The following is a 19,944-nucleotide window of genomic DNA, read 5'->3' on the forward strand; positions in this document are numbered from 1 at the left end:
TCTCACCATCCGCACGTCTCTTGGTTAGGGGTACGGTGTTGTGTTAGGGGTACGGTGTTGTGTTAGGGGTACTGTGTCGCGTCTTCTACCTGCTTGCCCAGCTGGGACAGGGAAGCACAACGAGCAGGAGCGAGAGGGGAGGAGGGGAAAGGGCAGGTTTGTCCCGCGGGCTGTTCCTCGAGGTTTTATTAGTAACCAGGTCCCAGACTCGGGGCAGGACCGGGCTAGGGGAGCCCGTTGGCGGACCTGTGGGTACGTGACTGGATCGTCGATGCCGGTAGCCTCTAGGCGCGTACGGTACGTGCTGTAGAGAGGGCTCCTCCACTCCCGCGGCGCGGGCATTTAAATAAGACATCCGTCTGGAGCTGCGCGTGTTCCTCGCCGGTGTCTGCTCTCATAAATCTGCTCCAGCTTACCTTGCAAATGAAATGTCTGTCTGCCTGACGAGCAGGGATCAGAGGGAGGCGGGGTGCGCCCGTGTGAGACAGACCGTAATTTGCCAGGATGTCAAAACACGGATTCGAGTAGGAGCGGTTTTAATCCCCCAGCATCCTGTCTTCCTTGCCGGCTCCAGGCTCTCTCCTCTCTCCCTCTCTTCCTTCATTCCTTCCCTGCTCCTCTCCTCTCCCTCCCTCTGTCCCTCTAGGTGACTGTGGCAGGAGCTGTTGTGATTCCAGAAATTCTCACCCACCCACATTCCTGCCAAGTGGCTGATTTTTAATGAAAAGTTTGATACTGTGGAGTTATATGGGTAGTAAAGGTCTTGCTCAGAGTACAGGCTGATATCTGCTTCTTACGGTAACGCCGTACCCCTACAGTCCAGAGCCCGCCGGCCTGGTCTGGGTCACACTGTACCCCTACAGTCCAGTCTGGGTCACACTGTACCCCTACAGTCCAGAGCCCGCCGGCCCGGTCTGGGTCACACTGTACCCCTACAGTCCAGAGAGTCAGGGTCACACTGGTCATGTTGACCTTGACTGGGGTTTCCCAAGCAGGCGGGCGTAAGTGGGCAGCTTGGGCAGGGCCTGTCCAGGCCTTTCTCCGCCTGCCCCCTGGGCCGCCCTGCGGAGGGGTCTGTCAGCGTGGCGGGAGCCAGCTCAGGTGGCGGCAGCCCCGTGCGGCGCGATCAGCCGGCAGCCCCTCGTTGGGGAAAGTAGGGCAGACCTCGCTCCTGGCTGCGAGCCGGCTGCTCCGTACCTGCTCCTGTAGGCTGGGAAGAGAGCGTCTCGGCTCCCCCGGCACCTGCTGTGTGTGTACGTGCGTGCGTGCGTGCGTGCGTGCGCGCGTGTGTGTGTGTGCGCCTTCCAGATTCACGCTGTGGGCTGGGATCGCCCCGCTGCGGCGCTGAGGCTGGCCTGAGCACTGACCCTCTGTCACTCTCCTTCTTTTCTTCCGTCTTCGCTCTCTCTCCATCCATATCTCTCTCTCCCTTTCTCCCTGCACCTCTTCCTCTCTCCCTGTCAGTGTTAGGTGTGTGTGTGTGTTGACAGCCGCCTATGAAAACAAAACAAGAAATAAATTGAACCACAGCAGCTTGAGATGTTATTTAAGGCCCTGGAAGGACGTCTTGTTTGTGCCCCAGTAACTCCTGACACGCACGGATCGTGTGTGTGTGTGTGTCGTTACAGAAGAAGGATGCCCCTCAGATACGGTCCTGTGGGTTTTATCTTCAGAGCTCTGCTTATCTACAGACTTATTGTTGTGGCCAAGCCATTGTTTTTCTCGGGCGGCAATTTATCTGTGCCAGTGTGTGGCCGCTGTCCCTGTGCCATCTCGGCGTGTACGAGACAGGCCAGCCGTCTCCGAACGGTCTGACCCCCCCCCCCCACACCGTGCCTCCCCGGCAACACCAAGCACAAAAGGGAGGCGGCACAAACACCTGGACAAGGGTCCGGGGCGCGAATACACCGAGCTACGCGAAAAGCTTCAGCTGTCCCCCACACAATCAGTTCACGGTTTTGTCTTTTTTTTTTTTGTATTTTATTGTTCTCATCAACATAGTCAGAATCTCAGGTCCCGGGTGACATGAACGACTTTGGCAAATCATGATGAACAAAACCAGAGAAGGGTCGTTATTAATATAATTATTACTGTTGTTGTCGTGGGTGCGGGCGTTAGGCGCTCGCCATAGTCATAATCATAGTAATAATGGAAATGATTCTTCGTATACTCAAGTAAAGAAAAAAAACAATCGCACTTTTTTTTTATGAGACTGTCCTTAATGAAAGAGTAGAAAACGTATCCAGTGGAAGGAACACGGTATGTTCATGTTTATATTTACACAAACGTACACCTCTCCCAGGGAGTCCTGTTTCACCCACCTCCTGCCCCCCCCCCCCCCCCGAGGACGGGCTCCAGGGGGCTCGTGGGATACGCCAGCTGCCATGGCCGCCGGAGCAGGGGGAGAGCCTCAGCCGGCGGGGAGGAGCAGGGATGGGGCTTGGAACGGGGGGGGGGAGTGTTTCGATTGTCCACGCGAGACCCTTACAATCCGTTTTGTTTTTTTATTCCATGTGTCTCCCACGGCCCGGCACGCAAAAACGTCGGTGGCGATGGGGCGTTTCCTGTAACCCAGGCGCCGCTGTGAGAATAAGATCTCGGCGTTCCTGATCCGCGCCGCTGTCCGTACCGGCGCCCCTCCTGCTCTCCATGGCGTTTATTTTAGGGGTGTCATGTCCCCATTTTCCACTACTTCACGTCTTGTTCCTGCGTGCACCCCCTCTCCCGTGAGCCTTTTTTGGGGACGCAGTGTTTTTTTTTCTCCCCCCCCCCCCCCTCCCCCTTGGGGTTCTTCGGCTTTTAAAAAGTCCGAAAAGTTTCTTCCCCGTCGCCCCCCCCCCCCCCCCGCCGTGCGCCCCGTCCGCTATACCACGCTCTCCTCCAGCTCGTCCGCGCTGGCCAGCGCGAGGGCGTTCCCGGCGAGGTCCGCGGCCTCGGCGCAGTGCATGAGCACGCCGTGCACCGACTGGCTGCGGCGCGTCCAGATCACGCTCAGCCGCTTGGCGTAGCTGTAGCACGTGGTGGCGGCGATCTCACCCATGTCGAACGAGCAGCTGCGCTTGGCCTTGGCCGGGGGGTTCCAGCACCCGGGGTGCCCCCTGCCCGCCCCGGCCGCCCTCGCCGGGGCCGCCTGCCGGGGCTCCTTCCCATAATCTCTTGCCTCGCCGGCGGGGGGCGGCGGCGCAGGCAGGGCCAGCTTGGCCCCCACCCTGCCGCCCTCGCCCCGGTACTTGGGTTTCCCGCGCCGCCGCTGGGGCCTGGTGCCGTAGTAGAGGGCCGCCCTCTCCTGCTCGGGGGTGCGGGGGGGGCCCCGCCTGTCCGCCGCGGCCACCAGCTGCTGGGGGGGCGGCGGCTTGGGCAGCGGCGCCAGGCTGCCGCGCCGCAGGAGGAGCCCGTTGGGCAGCGGCGCGTTGCCCCCGTTGGTCTGCGAGTAGACGTCGGTGACTTTGGGCAGCGGGGCGTGGGCGCTGGCGCAGATGCGGTACTTGACCATCATCACCACGGTGAACACCAGCAGCGTCACCACGATCACCCCGCCCACGATGACCGTGAGCGTGCCGCCCAGGAAGTGGGCGTGCAGGGAGTGGCAGTGCACGTAGTCGTCCTTGGTGCTGAACTGGGCGCAGCCCAGCACCTTGGTGGCGGCCAGGGAGGTCGCGAGGTCGTCGAAGACGGCCAGCACGCAGAGGTCGTAGTCCACCCCCGCCACCAGGTTCTTCAGCAGGAAGTTATTGCTCGTGGAAGGCAGGATTCTGGGAGAAGGAGGGGAGAGAAACGGGGCTGAACAACGGGGAAACTACGCAGGACGTGAGCAAGAAACTGGCAATCGTACACCCCCCCTCCCCCCTCCCCCCCGCTGTCTCTTCCCTCCGGTTGAGGGAAACGAGTTCGTTTTCTTTCCGTTCTGTGACAGGTTTATGATTTATGTTGTTTTTTTTTTTTCTCGGACAACGGGGAGGGAGCGTGGCGTGCTGGTCAGAGACGCCTCGTTGTTTTCAGCTTCCCGTTTTTTTTGGTGGTTTCTCGGCTTCCCTATTGATTTTCCAGTCCAGCCGTCTCCACCCCCGCCCCCAGGCTCGGCTTCTGCGCTCGGGAGCTGTGTGTGTGTGTGCGTGCGTGCGCGCGTGTGCCAAGGTCACCCCTCTGGCTCCGACTGCAGCGGCCTTGCCTTCTCTGTGGACGGTATGCTGTTCGCGCAGGCGCACCCTGGCACAGGTCGACGTGTGCCCCTCCGTCTTGCCCCCCCCCCCCCACAAAGAATGGGGCAGATTCTCTTTCTGCCCCTGTGGCGCCCTCGGCTCCCTGACCACCCCCCCCCCCCCCCCCCCCCCGGAGGATTGTGGGAATGGCGCTGACAGGGAAGTGCGGGCCAACTGGACCCCCGGATCCCTGCGGGCCGTGGACAGGAGCAGGAGGGAGCATGTTTTCTCCCTTTCCTTTCCTCTGCCCTGTATTCCCAGACTTCTCATTCCTCAAAGCTGTCGAGGCGGGGCCGAAGGACTTGTGCCGATCAAACAGTGACCGTTTGAGAACGGTCTGGAAATGTTTGTTTTACAAACGCCAGTATAATTCGGGCTTTGTCGCCGTCTCAGCCAGCTCTCTCTCTCTCTCTCTCTCTCTCTCTCTCTCTCTCTCTCTCTCTCTCTCTCTCTCTCTCTCTCTCTCTCTCTCTCTCTCTCTCTCTCTGTTCCTTATCTGGATAACCATCAGCCTTACAGCTCCCGACAGTTCGTTATTGGAAGCCGAGCTTAATCTCGTTAAGGCTGACTTGATTACCTCCCTCGCTCCCCTCCCCACCAGAGTGCAGCCTGTCATGTATAGTGTGTGTGAGATGGTGGGGATTAGTCAGGGGGTGAGGAGCTGAGCATCTCATCTCGTCGTCCTCCCTCCTCTCTCCTCTGCTGACTCACGGAATCGCGGCCCATCGGCAAGCGCCCCCCTCCCCGCCCTGGGAATCTGCGGTCTTTATCTGTCAATTCCTCCTCGCGCACAATCGCCCAGACAGAGAGGCAGGGAGGATGGCCTCTGGAGATGGCCGCTCTCGGCAGAAGCTCTTCTGCACGGGCGGATCGGTGCCGGCGATAAAAGCATTTCAGCGCCTGGAAATAGCCGCAGCCTGAAAGTCCCCCCCCCCCGCCGTTGTCCGCTGCCCCTGAATACTGCGCCAGATTGTGTCACCCCGTAATACTGGGCACAGCCCCAAAACGTGTCTGAAATATCGCCCCGTAAAACGCTACGAAATTTCTCCTTGGTGTGTATCATCCCAGGACATGTCGTCCGATCTCGTGCGATGTGTACGGATCCCTCTCGGACGTTCCTGTTTGTACCCGTTCCCGATCAGAAAGGGGGGGGTCTGTGGGCTGTGCGCGTGTGGCTTTCGGGGTTTGCTTGTTCAGTGCCCGCGTTAGCAGCTGAGGAACGTCCGGCTCGGCGCCGGGGTTTACTTCGGTTTCAGCACAGAGGTTTCGGTCGCTGAGGGGGACTGATGGGGATAGGTAGCTGGACGTCATGGCTGGTTGGGCAGGTGATGCAGGGCAAGCGATTCTGGGCAGTGCAAGTGATGCAGGGCAAGTGATGGTGGGCAGGGCAAGTGATGCAGGGCAAGTGATTGTGGGCAGGGCAAGTGATGCAGGGCAAGTGATTGTGGGCAGGGCAGGTGATGCAGGGCAGGGCAGGTGATTGCGGGCAGGTGATGCAGGGCAGGTGATTGTGGTCAGGGCAGGTGATGCAGGGCAGGCGATCACGGCCGGAGGTGGGGGCCGGTCACGGCGGGGGGTGGAGGCAGGCTCCGTCTCCTCACCTGTACACCAGCGTCTCGTCCACGGTGCAGTTGTACTGGATCTGGTACATCCACACCAGGTAGGAGGAGGACTTTCCGACGTACCAGCGCACCTCGGCCGAGGTCGAGGTCACGTCCATCACCCCCACCAGCCGCTCTGGCAGCCGGGCGCCGCCCTCGGGCCCCGTGCTGTTCCCGCCGCCGCCGCCCTGGACCCCCCCGGTCTTGGCTGAGGTGGTGATGTCGGAGGAGCCGGGGTCCCGGTGGAGGACGGGGGCGGTGCCGTTGGCCCGGTGCGGCAGGGGGATGATCTTCAGGTCCACCAGGGCGGTGGACTCGCCAGCCGCGTTGATGGCGATGCAGGTGTAGGCCCCGTCGTCGCGCACCGACGTCACCAGGATGTCCAGGGTGCCGTTGCGGTAGGAGGCCAGGCGGGAGGAGTTGGAGATGATGCGGTCGTCCGGGGAGACCCAGTGCATCATGGGCTCGGGGTCGCCGATGGCCCGGCACCGCAGCGTGGCCCGCTGGCCCTCCAGCACCCAGAGCTTGTGCGTGCGCCGCGTGATGAGGGGCGGCTCGCAGGTGAACTCCTCCTCGGGGATGGACCAGAAGTAGCGGCCGGCCAGGTGCGGCGGCGTGGCGCAGGTCTCCATGTCGTCCTCCCGCGCCAGCCGGCGGAGCCAGAGCAGCTCGCAGTTGCAGTGCAGGGGGTTGCCGCCGAAGTTGAGGCTGACGACGGCGTTGTAGGGCGTGGGGCTGACCACCCCCGTCTGCGAGCGGGCGAAGAGGGGGTCCGGGGGCAGCGTCTGCAGGCGGTTGGAGGTCATGTCCAGGCGGGCCAGCTTGTAGAGCTCGGCGAAGGAGCCCTCCATGACGTGGTCGATGAGGTTGTGGTCCAGGTTGAGGGTGTGCAGGCTGGCCATGCTCTGGATGGCCTCCCAGGGCACCTTGCGCAGGTTGTTGTAGGACAGGTCCAGGTCCTCCAGCGTGAGCAGGAAGTCGTCGAAGGCGCGGGCCGAGATGTCGGTCAGCTGGTTGCCGTTGAGGATGAGGTGCTGCAGGTTGAGCAGGCCCCGCAGGTCCTGGGCGCGGACCTCCGTCAGCCGGTTGGCGTCCAGGTGCAGCGAGCGCAGGCTCTCCAGGTCGGCGAAGGCCAGCGGCCGGATCAGGTGGATGGTGTTGCGGGACAGCGTCAGGTCCACCAGGCCGCTCATGTTCAGGAAGTCCTCCTGCCCCACCTCGCGGATGAAGTTGTCGGCCAGCCGCAGCTCCACGGTGCGCCGGTCGATGTTGGGGGGCACGAACAGGAGCCCCTTGTTGGCGCACAGGGTGCTGAGCGACTCCGACAGGTTCTGGCACACGCAGTGGAACGGGCACGCCGCCGAGGGGCCCGGCGCCAGCAGCAGGAGCAGGAGCAGGAGCAGGGGGGCCGCGCCGGCGGGCGCCAGCGTGAGGCGCCGCATGGTGATCGAGAATCGCCAGACCTGGGGGAAGACGGGGAGAGAGAGAGGGAGGGGTTAATACAGGCGGGCTGGGGGCGGCAGGGCGCCACAGTCGAGAAACGCTCAGCCTGGATCGCAGATCGCGGGGACGAAGCCGGACAGATGCCTGAGGAGTCGGCCGGCGGACCCCTGTGGGGGGGGGGGAGAACGAGGGATCGAGCAGGGAATCTCCGGCGCCCGGCGTTGGATTGCGTGCAAGAGTCCGGCGACCGGCGCCACCTGGGATGGGTCAGACTGGGAGAGCAGAAGCAGGAGAGCCCCAGAGAGCGACTCGGACAGACGCCAAACCCTGGCGTGGGTGACCGTAGACCAGACCCCCCTGCTCTGGGGTCCGTCCAGGGCGAGGTGGGATCTGTGTTCACAGACGTTGCGACGGAAGCTAATATCCTGCTCTGTTATAAGCAGGCTGGAAGTCGGTGGTTTTCCCTTTAAAAAAAAAACTAACAGTACCGTCGTTTCATTAATTCATTCATTCATTCATTTCTTCCTTCAGCGCCTTTAGCAATTTGACAGCTGACGCGAACCCGTTTACAGGCGTTAATGTGAGACTGCAAGCGTTTTCTTTCACTCCGGGGTTCGGAAGAGAGACGCCGGCACTGAACCTCGTGCCGGCTTCCTCCTGCCCACCACAGTCTGGACAGAGACAGGGGACACTGAGCCCTGGGGAGCAGGGAGATTGGGGTTCCCCCCCCCCCCCCCACACACACAGGACCCTGGGGGTCCCCTACCACTGGACAGAGCCAGGCGGCACTGAGCCGTGGGGAGCAGGGACCCTAGGGCCCTCGACATCCTGTTTTCTCCCCTCCTCTTTCTTGAGCACCTCTCCGGTCTGCGGTGCTGAGCCTCCTTTCCCACAACACCAAGTCGGCCGCCGGCGCCGCCGCTTCCTCTAGCGCGTCGTTAACATGCAAATGCGGGATCCCTGAGCCCAGCGAGACAGGCGCCTCATCAGCCCTGAGTGACGGTGCGCAGCGCTCTCGTCTCGGCGCGCCCGCGGGGCTGCCTGCGCTAGTTTCTCGTTTTCTCACGCCTTTTCATTTTTTTTTCTTTTTTCGTCTGGTGCAAGTCCGGGGGGCCCAAACCCCTTGGGGGTGCCGAAACTTGGGGCACGGGGAAGCCTCAGCTGTCCCCCAGAGTACAAAAAAAAGGGCTACAGACAAGCGCCCCGAAAGAACAGTTTTACTGATTGAGCCTGATGGGATATCCCGTTGCCCCGACCACGACTGGTCTTAAAAGCCCTCGCGTGCGTTTTCCCGGTTTTTAACACTCGACCTCCCGGCATTCCGCGTTTCCCGGGGCACTGGGCTGTCCCCACCCCACCGCTTCACCCTGGGAATCGGTCAGGAAGGTCACCAGGAACGTTCTGTGGTCCCGGCCGGCGCGCAGACCCCCTTTTCCCAGCCCGGCTGCTTCGGGAGACCGGGAATGCAGCAGAGCGCGATCCGCGGTGTCCGTTCCGGAGAAACTCGACCCCAGCCCTGCGGCCAGCCCGAAGACAGCTGTCTCCGGGCCTATCGATCACGCAGGGCGATCGATATCGGGGGGCCGAGGAGGAGAGGACTCGAGTTGCCTCTCTCCTCCTGCCCTCTTCCCTCTCTCCTGTCAAACCCCTCCTCCACCATCCTTCCTTCCCTGGGTACACCAGCATGTCCCAAGACAGGCTGTTAAGATCCCAGCTCCCAGTCCTGAGCTCTCTACTTAAATCGAGAATAGTTTTGTGCTCACAGGTCACTATTTAAGTTGGTTTAAAATTGGTAGTGAAAAGGCAGCCTCCTTCACGAGCTCAGTGATTTAAAGAGCTCATCCAGCAGGTGTGTGGGGGGGTCCCCAGAATCGTTCCATTTCCCCATCCGGCCCAAGCCTCTGTCTCTGCCGGGGGGGGGGGAGACATGTGCCTTCAACGGCAAATCCCTTATTTATGAGACGTGGTTAATGGCGTTCGATGATCTGTACTTATTTGTCATCGATGCCTCCTCCAGGGCTATCGATCGCTCTTGGGTTACAGGCGCTGGTCGTCCCAGTTAATTTTATTCAAGATGGGGCCGATACATTACAGGCGGCGGAATCGACAAAACGGCAAGTGTTCTGCAGGCGTGTACGGAGCTGCGAAATGCACCTTTTGCCGCCTGCGCCTGAGGGCTCTTGACTGGTTGAAGCGCCGCTTGAGTTAAATTGAAATCAATGCCCGTTTTGCCTGCGATAGTCCTTGCAGGCTGGAGCTCCCGGAGACGCAGGCTGGGCCCTGCTCTGCTCCTGGACTCCCCCTCTGTGCGGCGAGCTCGCCTGCAGACCCGCTCGGCCCGTCCAGGGATGGTGAAGCGCCCCTATTCCGCCCTGAGCAGCTCCGTTTCTGAGACCAGGGGTCAGTGCTGCAGTGCCCTGCCAGAGACATCCCAGACAAGCTCCGAACACCCTCAGCCGGGGGGGGGGAGGGTAGCGAGTTTCCATCATACTGTTGATCTTTGTTTTTTTTTCCCCAATGTTTTTTGCGCATTATGGGGAAAAAAGGCACCTGTACCCTTGGACTTGACCCTTAAAAACCCATTTGGGGTGCTTTCTTTCCTGCTCTTTGTCTCCGTCATGAACCGTTGTCCGTTTAGATCTGCATCGCTGCTTCTGGGAAATATTGCCTGAGGGGGTGAAAATGTGCAGGGGTTGCTTGTTTAGGCTGTGAGCAGGGACTCGTGCAGTCGGACCGCGGAACTGAACTGTTTTTGCAGACGCGCACATTCGTGGTCAGGCCGTAGGATTGATCTGCGTTTTCCCGGGCAGCCCTGCGTTCACCTCCACTTCTCCTGCTAAACCAACCAGCCAGGCCTGTCTCCTTATTTCTCCCAGTGCAGGGAGCCGGACGCTCCTCGTCCTGGCTGGGCCATCAGACAGTAGATTAACTGGGCCCTGCCCCAGACAGTCCCCAGTGAGCTGTGCTGTGAGAGAAACAGCCCTGGTCTCTCATCATTCAGTTCGCACACTGACCCAGTCAGGGGCTGTGCCGGCCGGTTTGTCCATGAAGGTCCAGTCTTGTTAGACTGGGAGGACAGCTGGTCTAGTGGTTCAGGTCCGGTCCTGTTAGACCGGGAGCCCAGCTGGTCTGGTGGTTCAGGTCCGGTCCTGTTAGACCGGGAGGACAGCTGGTCCAGCTGGTTCAGTTTCAACCTTTATCGGTATCCTTGTCTTTTAAGTTGCTTAGGGTGAGAGTCTTCCAGTTTATATAGTTTGCTGCTAGTACTGGACTGAAAGAATGCTGTGTGACTGAACATTTTGAGCTAGCCTGTGAGATTCCAACTGGACAGTGACCACACCTCAGGATGCTGGGATTGTCAGCATCTGTTCTACACGGTCCCTGTCTTACTGCACCTCACAGCGTTCTGCACAGTCCTCGTGTCACACTATTACTGCATTCTGTACAGTCCTTGTGCTGCACTATTACTGTGGTGTGTTCTGCACAGTCCTCGCGTCGCACTATTACTGTGGTGTGTTCTGTACAGTCCTTGTGTTGCACTATTACTGTGGTGTGTTCTGTACAGTCCTCGCGTCGCACTATTACTGCATTCTGTACAGTCCTTGTGCTGCACTATTACTGCGGTGTGTTCTGCACAGTCCTTGTGTTGCACTATTACTGCATTCTGTAGTCCTTGTGTCGCACTATTACTGTGGTGTGTTCTGCACAGTCCTCGCGTCGCACTATTACTGTGGTGTGTTCTGCACAGTCCTTGTGTTGCACTATTACTGCATTCTGTACAGTCCTTGTGTTGCACTATTACTCTGCGGTGTGTTCTGCACAGTCCTTGTGCTGCACTATTACTGTGCTCTGCTGTACTGCAGTTCGCTTCTAAAAATAGTCACCCCTGGGGCTGGGGGAGGAGGGGGCTCAATCCGAGGTTCCTCGGAGAGGGGGTACGGGGCAGGTGGACCCAGAGGTGTGTCACTGGGCACGCAGGGCAAAGGGCACCTCAGGATTCTGGCTTGTGCGGGTTCATCCGGGGGTCTGGAGCCGTTTTGCGGGCGATGAGCTTGAGGGCAGGACGGCGACAGAGCGGGGTGTTTGGCGGTCTCTCTGGGGGTGGGGTGGGGTTTGTAAACCCGTTCCAGGAGGGGTGTGATCTTGCGGTAGACGTATCTGGTGTGCAGCAGGTCAGCGGCTCAGGAGCGCGAGAGCCGGGTCCAGGCGGGCCAGCGAGTTAACTGGCCGCTGGGTTCCCGAGGGGCCGGAGCAGGATAAGACTGGGGTAACCCGGGCTGCTCGAGCCCTCAGATGGGTTTATCACCCCCCACTCCTCTCTCTTTACCCCACTCTGGTCTCACCTCTCTGTCTGTACCTCAGTGCTCTCTCTCCTCACTCCCCTTTCTCCACACCCCACTCCTCTCTCTCATCCCTCACTCTTCTCTCTCCTCTCCGTGTCTGTACCCCACTCCTCTCTCTCACTACCCCACTGTGGTCTCTCCTCTCCGTGTCTGTACCCCACTCCTCTCTCTCTCTACCCCACTGTGGTCTCTCCTCTCTGTGTCTGTACCCCACTCCTCTCTCTCTCTACCCCACTGTGGTCTCTCCTCTCCATGTCTGTACCCCACTCCTCTCTCTCCCACCTCAAACAGAAGCAGCTGGGCCCTGCAGTCCTGCTTCTGCTGCCTTGGTTGTACCCCCACACACCCCCCCCAGCCACTGCCCCAGTCTGGTGCTGTCAAGGCCCTTATTCCTCACCAGTCTCTCCCCCGGCTCGGGTGCGTGACGCTGGCCGCAACGCTGGGCGCGGGCGTGGGCAGCCTCAAGCCCTTAACCTTCACGAGCGCTGGATTGACCGCGGGGCCCGGCAACGTGTCGAGTGTTTTCCAGCAGCTCAGTTCACTGAACGGGAGACCGCGTGACTGGGGTGGGAGGGGGGTAGCTTGTTCCACGCCCCCGCCACCCCTTGGGGCAAAGCAGCGCCTCCCGTTCTGGGTTTCGCATGCACCTCCTGGTGAGGGGCCTGGTGAGGGCTCGAAAGAGCTCGTTTTGGTTTGTAAGACGAAGGCCTTTGCCGGTTCTGGGAAGTGAGCCGCAGGGACCCGTGACGGCCGGAGTGCGTTTCAAGGTTGAGCCTGGCTGGGGCAGCGTGGCGGCGCAGTGAGGAACGAGCCCAGGGCTGCTGACAGTGCTGCTGCTGCCTGGGCTGCGGTTCTGGAGAGCTGGGGGTCGGCTCTGGGGCAACTGGGGACCATGCAGCCTCAGCTCTGTCCTCGGACCCTGGAAAATGGGCGCAGGGTTGTTTCCCGATAATCTCCTGGTCTTGTCTAGTCAGTACCTAGTCTTTGCTATGTCATCCTGTCCCAAGGTGCTCTTGCCCCAGTACTGGACTGTGCTTTTACCCTGATCTCGCTGGGCTTTACTGCGCTGGACTGTGCTTTTACCCTGATCTCACTGGGCTTTACCACACTGCACTGGGTTTTTTGCCTTGATTGTACTCACGAGTCTTTGCAGTTACCGCTAGCACCGTGTTCAGTATCCCAGCATCCTTCAGTGTCTTGACTGGTTTTTGGAAATTGGGGATCATGATTAGTAATTACCTGCTCATGGTGGCTTTAACAGCAGCTGTGCCTGGTGTGTGTGCGTGTTCAAGCTCGGGTCTCATGCGAGAGTCAGTCACACGTGGTCCATAGGTGGAGAGCAAGTGCCTTTTGTGTGTGCGTGTGCTTGGGAGGCTCAGTGTGTGCGCGTGTGCGCCCATACACGCGTGGCTGTGTGTGTACACACAATAGCTTGAAACAGATCTGGACTCTGCGCCTGTCTGATTTTCTCTGCCTTGTGAAGCTGCAGCTGTTAGACGGGGAACACACACACACACACACACACACACACACACACACACACACACACACGGAGTGCCAACAGCCTCTTGGTACCGGGCGATCACGGTCCTAAGCAAGCCCCGCTCTCTAAAGAAGAGCCCCAGGGGTTGAAAATAAATGCCCACGCACTCCGAGAAAAGAGGGGGTGAGGAGAGGGGCCCCAGGGGCTCTGTGCAGGCGCGCCAGCCGAGCTCACAGTGTGGTTCATAAGGCAGCGATCCTCTGGACCTGCAGAGGCGCTATATGTAAGAGACGAGCTTGATGCACCCCATGCACATCGATGCGTTCACACCCACAGTGGTGTGGTCAGTGGGCAAGCCAGGTGTGTGAGCAGGGTCTCACCCTGGTCTCTCCAGGAGGCACCCTGAGCAGGACGAGCACAGGGCAGCTGTGTCTGCTCCTCGGCTCACCCCAGCCTGCCCCCCCCCCCCCCACATGAGCGGCGTTGTCAGCGGGTGGACTGGACACCCAGGGGAGACGTGGTCACTGTACCTTTCTGTGCCCCTGTGGCCGACGATCACCTGGTCATCCTGGTCAGCCGGTCAGCCCGGTCGGCCGCCCCCTTCTCACCTCCCCTCCCCTCCGTGAACGGGCTCCGAACGGGACTGGGGGGGGGGGGGTGTGCCGGACGAGGCCAGGAACGCAGGGCGCGAAACCTCGGTCCGGAGCGTAGTTCCGAAATCCGTTCGCTCTCTCTCCCCCCACCCCCCCGGCCGGCGTGGGCGGGGGGCGACGATCGCGGCGAGGCACGGGGAAGCGTTTGTATTCCAGGGAAGCTCCGGGGACGCGGGAGAGATTCCGACCGGGGGGGGGATCGGTTTTGGCCAAGCTCCTCTCCGGCAGGCAGGAAAGATCCGGTTCTTTTAAAACCTTGTCGCCGTTCAAATCCTTGCTGCCGGAATCCGCTCTGCGTGGCTTTTCCCCATTCCTTCCTTCCGGGAGAGAGAGGGGGGACTGGTGCCGATTCCGCTCCCCCTCCGCCCTCCGGGGCTCCGAAGTAATCCTCCAGGAAAAATCACAAGGAAACAGCCCCCACAAGGAGAAATCCAGCCGCGATCCCTGTGGGGAGACGGGGCCGGGAACTCGGAGATATCCACACGGGGGGGGGGAGAGGGGGTCGGGGGGAGGCAGTCCGATTCCGGCGCTGGCTGTATCCTGTATTCCCGGGACTTTGCCCGTGCAGCTTCTCCTAAAGATCCGGCCTGCGGTCCGTGGCCCCCCGAGAGGACCCCTCAGTCGACCTGTGTGCCCCCCGGCCGGTGCTCGCCGGCGCCTGGCGCGTCCCGGGTGGCGCGGGCAACTCGCCGACGAGCTCCCCGCCTCCTCGCTCCCGGTCCGGACCGTCAGTCGGCCCTCCCCTCCTTCCTGGGGTGGGGTGGGGGGGGAGAGAGGAACCTCACCCCTCTCCCCCGAAAGGCGGGCACCCCGTCATCCCCAGGCGGGCGAGGGATCGCAGGCTGGTGTCGTCGGGTACCGCCGCCCTGTCCCCGAGCCGGGCGGTTCAGAGCCGGAAAGCAGCCGGGAGAAAGGAGCGCTCCGCTGTGGGCTGCCTCGCCATCTCTCTCTCTCTCTCTCTCTTCCTTTCCTCTCGCGCTCTGCCTCCCCTTCTCCTCCTGTGCTCTCTTTTCTTTTAATTCCCCCCTCCCCTCCCCTCCGTATCCCCGGCAAAAAAACAGAACAAGGCAGGAGAGGCGGAGGAAGGCAGCGGAGCCGGTCCGGAGCGAGGGAGAGTCGCGGGGCTCCCAGAGGCAGCCGGCTTGCCTGGGATTGCAGTGCCCGGCTCAGCGGCGGTGGTCGGGTGGAGGGGGTGGTTGTGGGGTGAGGCGGCGGCGGTGGTGGGGGGGCGTGGGGTTCAGTCCTTCGCAGCTGCCGTCCCAGCGGCTACAGAACTCCAAGTTTTCCTTTTGTTGCTTTTTTTTTTCCAATGGAGGGGAAAAAAAAGCAGGATGTGATCCGGTTTTTCCTCCCTCCAGGTCGGCTGGGCTGCTGGAGGAGATGCGCTCGTGGTGCCTGCACAGCACCGTGTGTCGGTGAGAGAGAGAGAGAGCGAGCCAGAGAGAGGGAGGGAGGAGGGAGGGGGGAGGGAGAGAGAGAGAGCCTGAAGGAACGATCTTCTCTCGAACGAGTGAGCGAGGCAGGCAGGCAGGGAGAGGGAGGGGGGGGCGGGAGTCTGGAGGAGGCGAGAGGTGAAGGTTTTTCCTGCTCGTCTCGAGCGAGGGAGTGAGATGGGGGAGCGACGACAGGTCGGAGGTCATCCGTTTGGTGTGATTGGGGTTCAGGAGCGCGTGGGGTCAATCCAGCGTCTGTCTGCCGTCTGATCCGCTTGGGATCAGGGGAGAGGGGCAAGGGCGGAGGGCAGGAATGGGAACTCGATCCGTTACCTGCAGCCTGGCCGGCTCGGGGCTCGTCTGGGCACACCGGGAGTCCTGGCGCTGAGAGCGGGTCCAGGAGGACGGGGGGCAGGCTGCGGGGCGCGGATGGTGGGGTGCCAGTCGTTGGGGTGACAGGTCGGTAGATGGCACGGAGACGGGTGCGAGGGAGTTCATCCTGGCGAGGGGACGAGCTGTGGATGTGACAGCTGGAAGATTGGGGAAGAATTGGGAGGAGGAAGCTGAGGGCAGGGTAATTGCCCGACTGGATCCATAATTGGTCAGACGTTAAATGAACGATCTTGGTGTTTTTTTTTTTTTCTAGCAAGGATGAATTTTGATTTATTCCACACCGAGGAGCGAAATCTCAAATGATTTTAGAGGCTTGTCTGGTTGGGAAATGTCCTTTTATTTGAACAGTTAAGCGTATGCATATCGACGTTTGCTGGCCTCTGTTAATCAGAATATCCATCAGTATATACATTAGCGCCATCTTCTGGGCAGTTTGGGTATCGCAGTTCCTTCGTCGAAGCTGGTCTAGTTTTTCTGGGTTTTATGAACACTGAATACCTGCCCCTCTTTTTCGCTCTCTCTGTTTTCCCTTCTTCAGGTCTCTATCACGTGCTCGCTTGGCCCAGATAGCCGGTTGGCATTGCACAGGGTCCCACACAGTCCAATTTATGGAGGTTTAGTGCTGTTTGAGAACATCCACGCTCTTAATTTTTCGTTTTTAATCTGCGCACACAAAAGCGACACATCAAAAGCAGTATTTAAATCCCTGAAATAATGACTAGAGGAGCTAGCAATTCCCCAAACAGCCCAAGTAATGCAAACAGGCTAATGAGTGGGATCAAAACACAATTAGACCATGTGGGAGAAGGAGGGCGACAGGGACCCAGCAGGCAGACGCGAGCTCGTCCTCAATTAGGGAGTCTTAAACGGGCGGAATTCAGATCTTTAATAATTAAGCCTGGAAGTGGGGGAGGGGGGAGGTTAGGATCTGCCATCAGGCCTGAAAAGATTCCAGTCCAAACCACTGAGGAGTCTTTAAGCTGTGGGTGGCAGTGGAGTCGGTGTTAAGGAGCCGTATTGTTAAATGACCACGAACAAGGCAGGTGGGCTGGCTGGCTGGCTTGTCGGGAGATTGAGATTGAGATGCACTAGTATTTGTTCAACCTTTGTTTAAATTTTTCTGGGTGACGCAGAGAAATCTAGTTGTTATGGTGCCCTGTGGAGCCAGGGGGGTCACAGCTCGGGCTCCTAATGGGAGGCTCAGGGTTCGAGTCTGCCATTTCTCATCCGGATGCGGGGATGTGCTGTACCCCTATTTGCTCCAGCACGCCTCGCCTACGCTTTTGGGGACCAGTACCACTGTAGACCAGAATCCTGTGTGTGTGGGGACCCCAATCTCCCTGCTCCCCAGGGCTCAGTGTCCCCTCTCTCTCTCTGTGCAATGGTAGGTGACCCCCAGTCTCCCTGCGCCCCAGGGCTCAGTGTCCCTTCTCTCTGTGCAGTGGTAGGTGACCGCCAGGGTCCTGTTTGTGTGGGGTCCCCAGTCTCCCTGTGCATCAGGGATCAGTGTCCCTTCTCTCTGTGCAGTGGTAGGTGACCCCCAGGGTCCTGTTTGTGTGGGGTCCCCAGTCTCCCTGCGCCCCAGGGCTCAGTGTCCCTTCTCTCTGTGCAGTGGTAGGTGACCCCCAGGGTCCTGTTTGTGTGGGGTCCCCAGTCTCCCTGTGCCCCAGGGCTCAGTGTCCCCTCTCTCTCTGTGCAATGGTAGGTGACCCCCAGGGTCCTGTTTGTGTGGGGTCCCCAGTCTCCCTGTGCCCCAGGGATCAGTGTCCCTTCTCTCTGTGCAATGGTAGGTGACCCCCAGGGTCCTGTTTGTGTGGGGTCCCCAGTCTCCCTGTGCCCCAGGGATCAGTGTCCCTTCTCTCTGTGCAGTGGTAGGTGACCCCCAGGGTCCTGTTTGTTTGAGGACCCCAGTCTCCCTGCGCCCCAGGGATCAGTGTCCCCCACACTGCTGTCTGAACAGGGGCTCTCCTCCAGACGGTTTCCCATGGGGAAGAGCCGGCGCACGCCGCTGCCATAATTCCCAGGGCAGAGGGGGCCGGAGCGTCGGACAAGCTCCAGCGAGCTGCTCCTGCTCGTCCGCGGGATTCACGATCGATACGCCAAATTAAGCTCTGGGGCTTGCGTGTCATTTCGTGTTATTTACGCCTCCGCTGACAGCATACAGATTACAGGCCCGTCCTCACGAGTCTTGACAAGGGGGGGGGACATCACCGAGCACATCGTGGAGCACACCCAAAACACCTTCTCCTTTCCTTTTCTGTTCTGAATGCGTTCTTCCTGTACTCTCTCTCGCTGGCCGCGCGCTCTCCCGGTCCATCTGTCTTCAATTAGACATGATTAAACTGTTACCATCGCCTTCGCTCCCAAGCTGGGAGAGCAGACTTGCACATCGGGAGGGCTTCGTGACATCTCTCCGTCTCTCCTGCCCTCGTTCCTTCCGAGCCGGTCTCCTCTTGTTTCCCTCCTTATACTCGTCCACTTCCTCTCTTCCTCCTCTTTTCCTTCTGACCCCCCTCTCTGTCTGGATCTCTCCTCCCCCCTCTCGGCCCCTCCCTGCCCTCTCCCCGTGTCAGTCAGCTGATCAGCCGGCTGTGCAACCGTATCGATTAGCTGCCTCTCTCCCCGCGGGGCCGCTCCCGAAAGAGGCGATCGATGATCAATATCGGAGCGTCCCGTCGGCGTCCTCCCGGGACCCTCGCAGTGCCCATCCGGCAGCTGTCCCCTCCCCTGCGGCTCCGGGCACACGCCTGCTGTGGCAGCACAGGCGAAATGTTTATTTCGACACTCCGGTTGCGATAGCCACACACACACACACACACACACACACACACACACACACACACAGCATAGCAAAGGGAGAGGGGGCAGCTCTCCCAGGCCCTGCGCCTGCCACGGGGGCGGTGTGGTTAACCAGCAGGCTGAGGATGCCCCGGTCCTCTCACACGCACCACTTCTTGGGGGCCAGGGGCTCGACCCAGGCGGTCTCCGCTCCGCTCTGCGGGGGCGGGGCCTGCGCGCTGCGAGGGTCTCGCCTCCGCGAGCTCTGCGCTTCTTGATTGCCTTTGAGGGTTTTTGTTTATCTTTTCACTCTGTTTCGCGGACGGGGTTGTGTCGTTGCCGGCGTGCGTGCCTGTGTCGGTGACTCACCGGGAGCTGCCAGGCCCCAGGGCCTGTGCCGGAGGGGCCGGGGGGTTATAAATAGAGCCTGGGTGAGTCAACGCACACACGCGGCGCTCCGCATCACCGGACAGGGGGGCCAGAGGGAATGGGGAGAGATTCCTGGCCGTGTGTCGGTGTGTTTAATCTTTCAGGGGGCTCCAGGCACTGACATTTATCATTACAGCAAGACCCAGACTGGACCGGCGGGCTCTGGCCTGTAGGGGTACGGCGTGACCCAGACTGGACCGGCGGGCTCTGGCCTGTAGGGGTACGGCGTGACCCAGACTGGACCGGCGGGCTCTGGACTGCAGGGGTACGGCGTGACCCAGACTGGACCGGCGGGCTCTGGACTGTAGGGCTATGGCGTGACCCAGACTGGACCGGCGGCCTCTGGACTGTTGGGGTTACGGCGTGACCCAGACTGGACCGGCGGGCTCTGGACTGTAGGGCTACAGCGTGACCCAGACTGGACCGGCGGCCTCTGGACTGTAGGGGTACGGCGTGACCCAGACTGGACCGGCGGCCTCTGGACTGTAGGGGTATGGCGTGACCCAGACTGGACCGGCGGGCTCTGGACTGCAGGGGTACGGCGTGACCCAGACTGGACCGGCGGGCTCTGGACTGTAGGGCTACGGCGTGACCCAGACTGGACCGGCGGCCTCTGGACTGTTGGGGTTACAGCGTGACCCAGACTGGACCGGCGGCCTCTGGACTGTAGGGGTACAGCGTGACCCAGATCACCGGGTTAAATTAACCGCGTGAACCCGGGCGACCTCTTGGACGTGGTATGAGGTATCGATCTCGCCCCGCGTGCTCCCTGCTCATCGCTCCTGGGCGGGCTGCTGGATCGGTTTGCTTTCTCTTCGGTAGTTCAGCCTGCATGATCAGAGAGCAGACCTCGGGAGCCCCGAGTCCGAATCCGGAAGCGAGGCTGAGCGAGTGCAGGACCGGGCCCTGGACGGCCCTCGAGCTCTTACTGATCCAGTCCAGCGCCCCGACACCTTCACCCCCTTGTTGTTTTGGAACAGTAGCTAAATTTAAGGGTGCCTCCTCCTGAGGTGGGGTACTGACGAGCTGCTCTGTTGTGTTGCTGGGAGACTCCGGGGCTTGGGGGCTCAATAGTGACCCCCCCCCCCCCCCCCAGAGCCAACGGTCACGCAGGATGGCCGGTGGGGTGTGGCGTGTAGGCCGGGCTCCAACACGCACGCACGTGTCCGTTTGCACGGGGGTTCTCCAG

General features: G+C 60.5%; 2 protein-coding genes across 7 annotated transcripts in view; one reads left to right on the forward strand and one right to left on the reverse strand.

Moving 5' to 3' along the window:
- LOC148646643 (pyruvate carboxylase, mitochondrial) overlaps positions 1 to 19,944 on the forward strand; it is a 93,545-nt gene that overhangs the window by 62,532 nt on the left and 11,069 nt on the right. The gene's annotated exons all lie outside the window — the stretch shown is intronic.
- Positions 1,957 to 15,123, reverse strand: lrfn4a (leucine rich repeat and fibronectin type III domain containing 4a). Its single transcript, XM_088608617.1, has 3 exons — positions 13,600 to 15,123; positions 5,801 to 7,263; positions 1,957 to 3,752 (listed from the first exon to the last, which is right to left on the reverse strand). The coding sequence occupies exons 2-3, from the start codon at positions 7,240 to 7,242 to the stop codon at positions 2,864 to 2,866; spliced, it is 2,331 nt and encodes a 776-aa protein (XP_088464743.1). The 5' UTR covers positions 7,243 to 7,263; positions 13,600 to 15,123; the 3' UTR covers positions 1,957 to 2,863.

The sequence above is a fragment of the Lepisosteus platostomus genome, chromosome 16 (assembly GCF_059453375.1).
Source record: "Lepisosteus platostomus isolate fLepPlt1 chromosome 16, fLepPlt1.hap1, whole genome shotgun sequence".
NCBI classification, from domain to species: domain Eukaryota; kingdom Metazoa; phylum Chordata; class Actinopteri; order Semionotiformes; family Lepisosteidae; genus Lepisosteus; species Lepisosteus platostomus.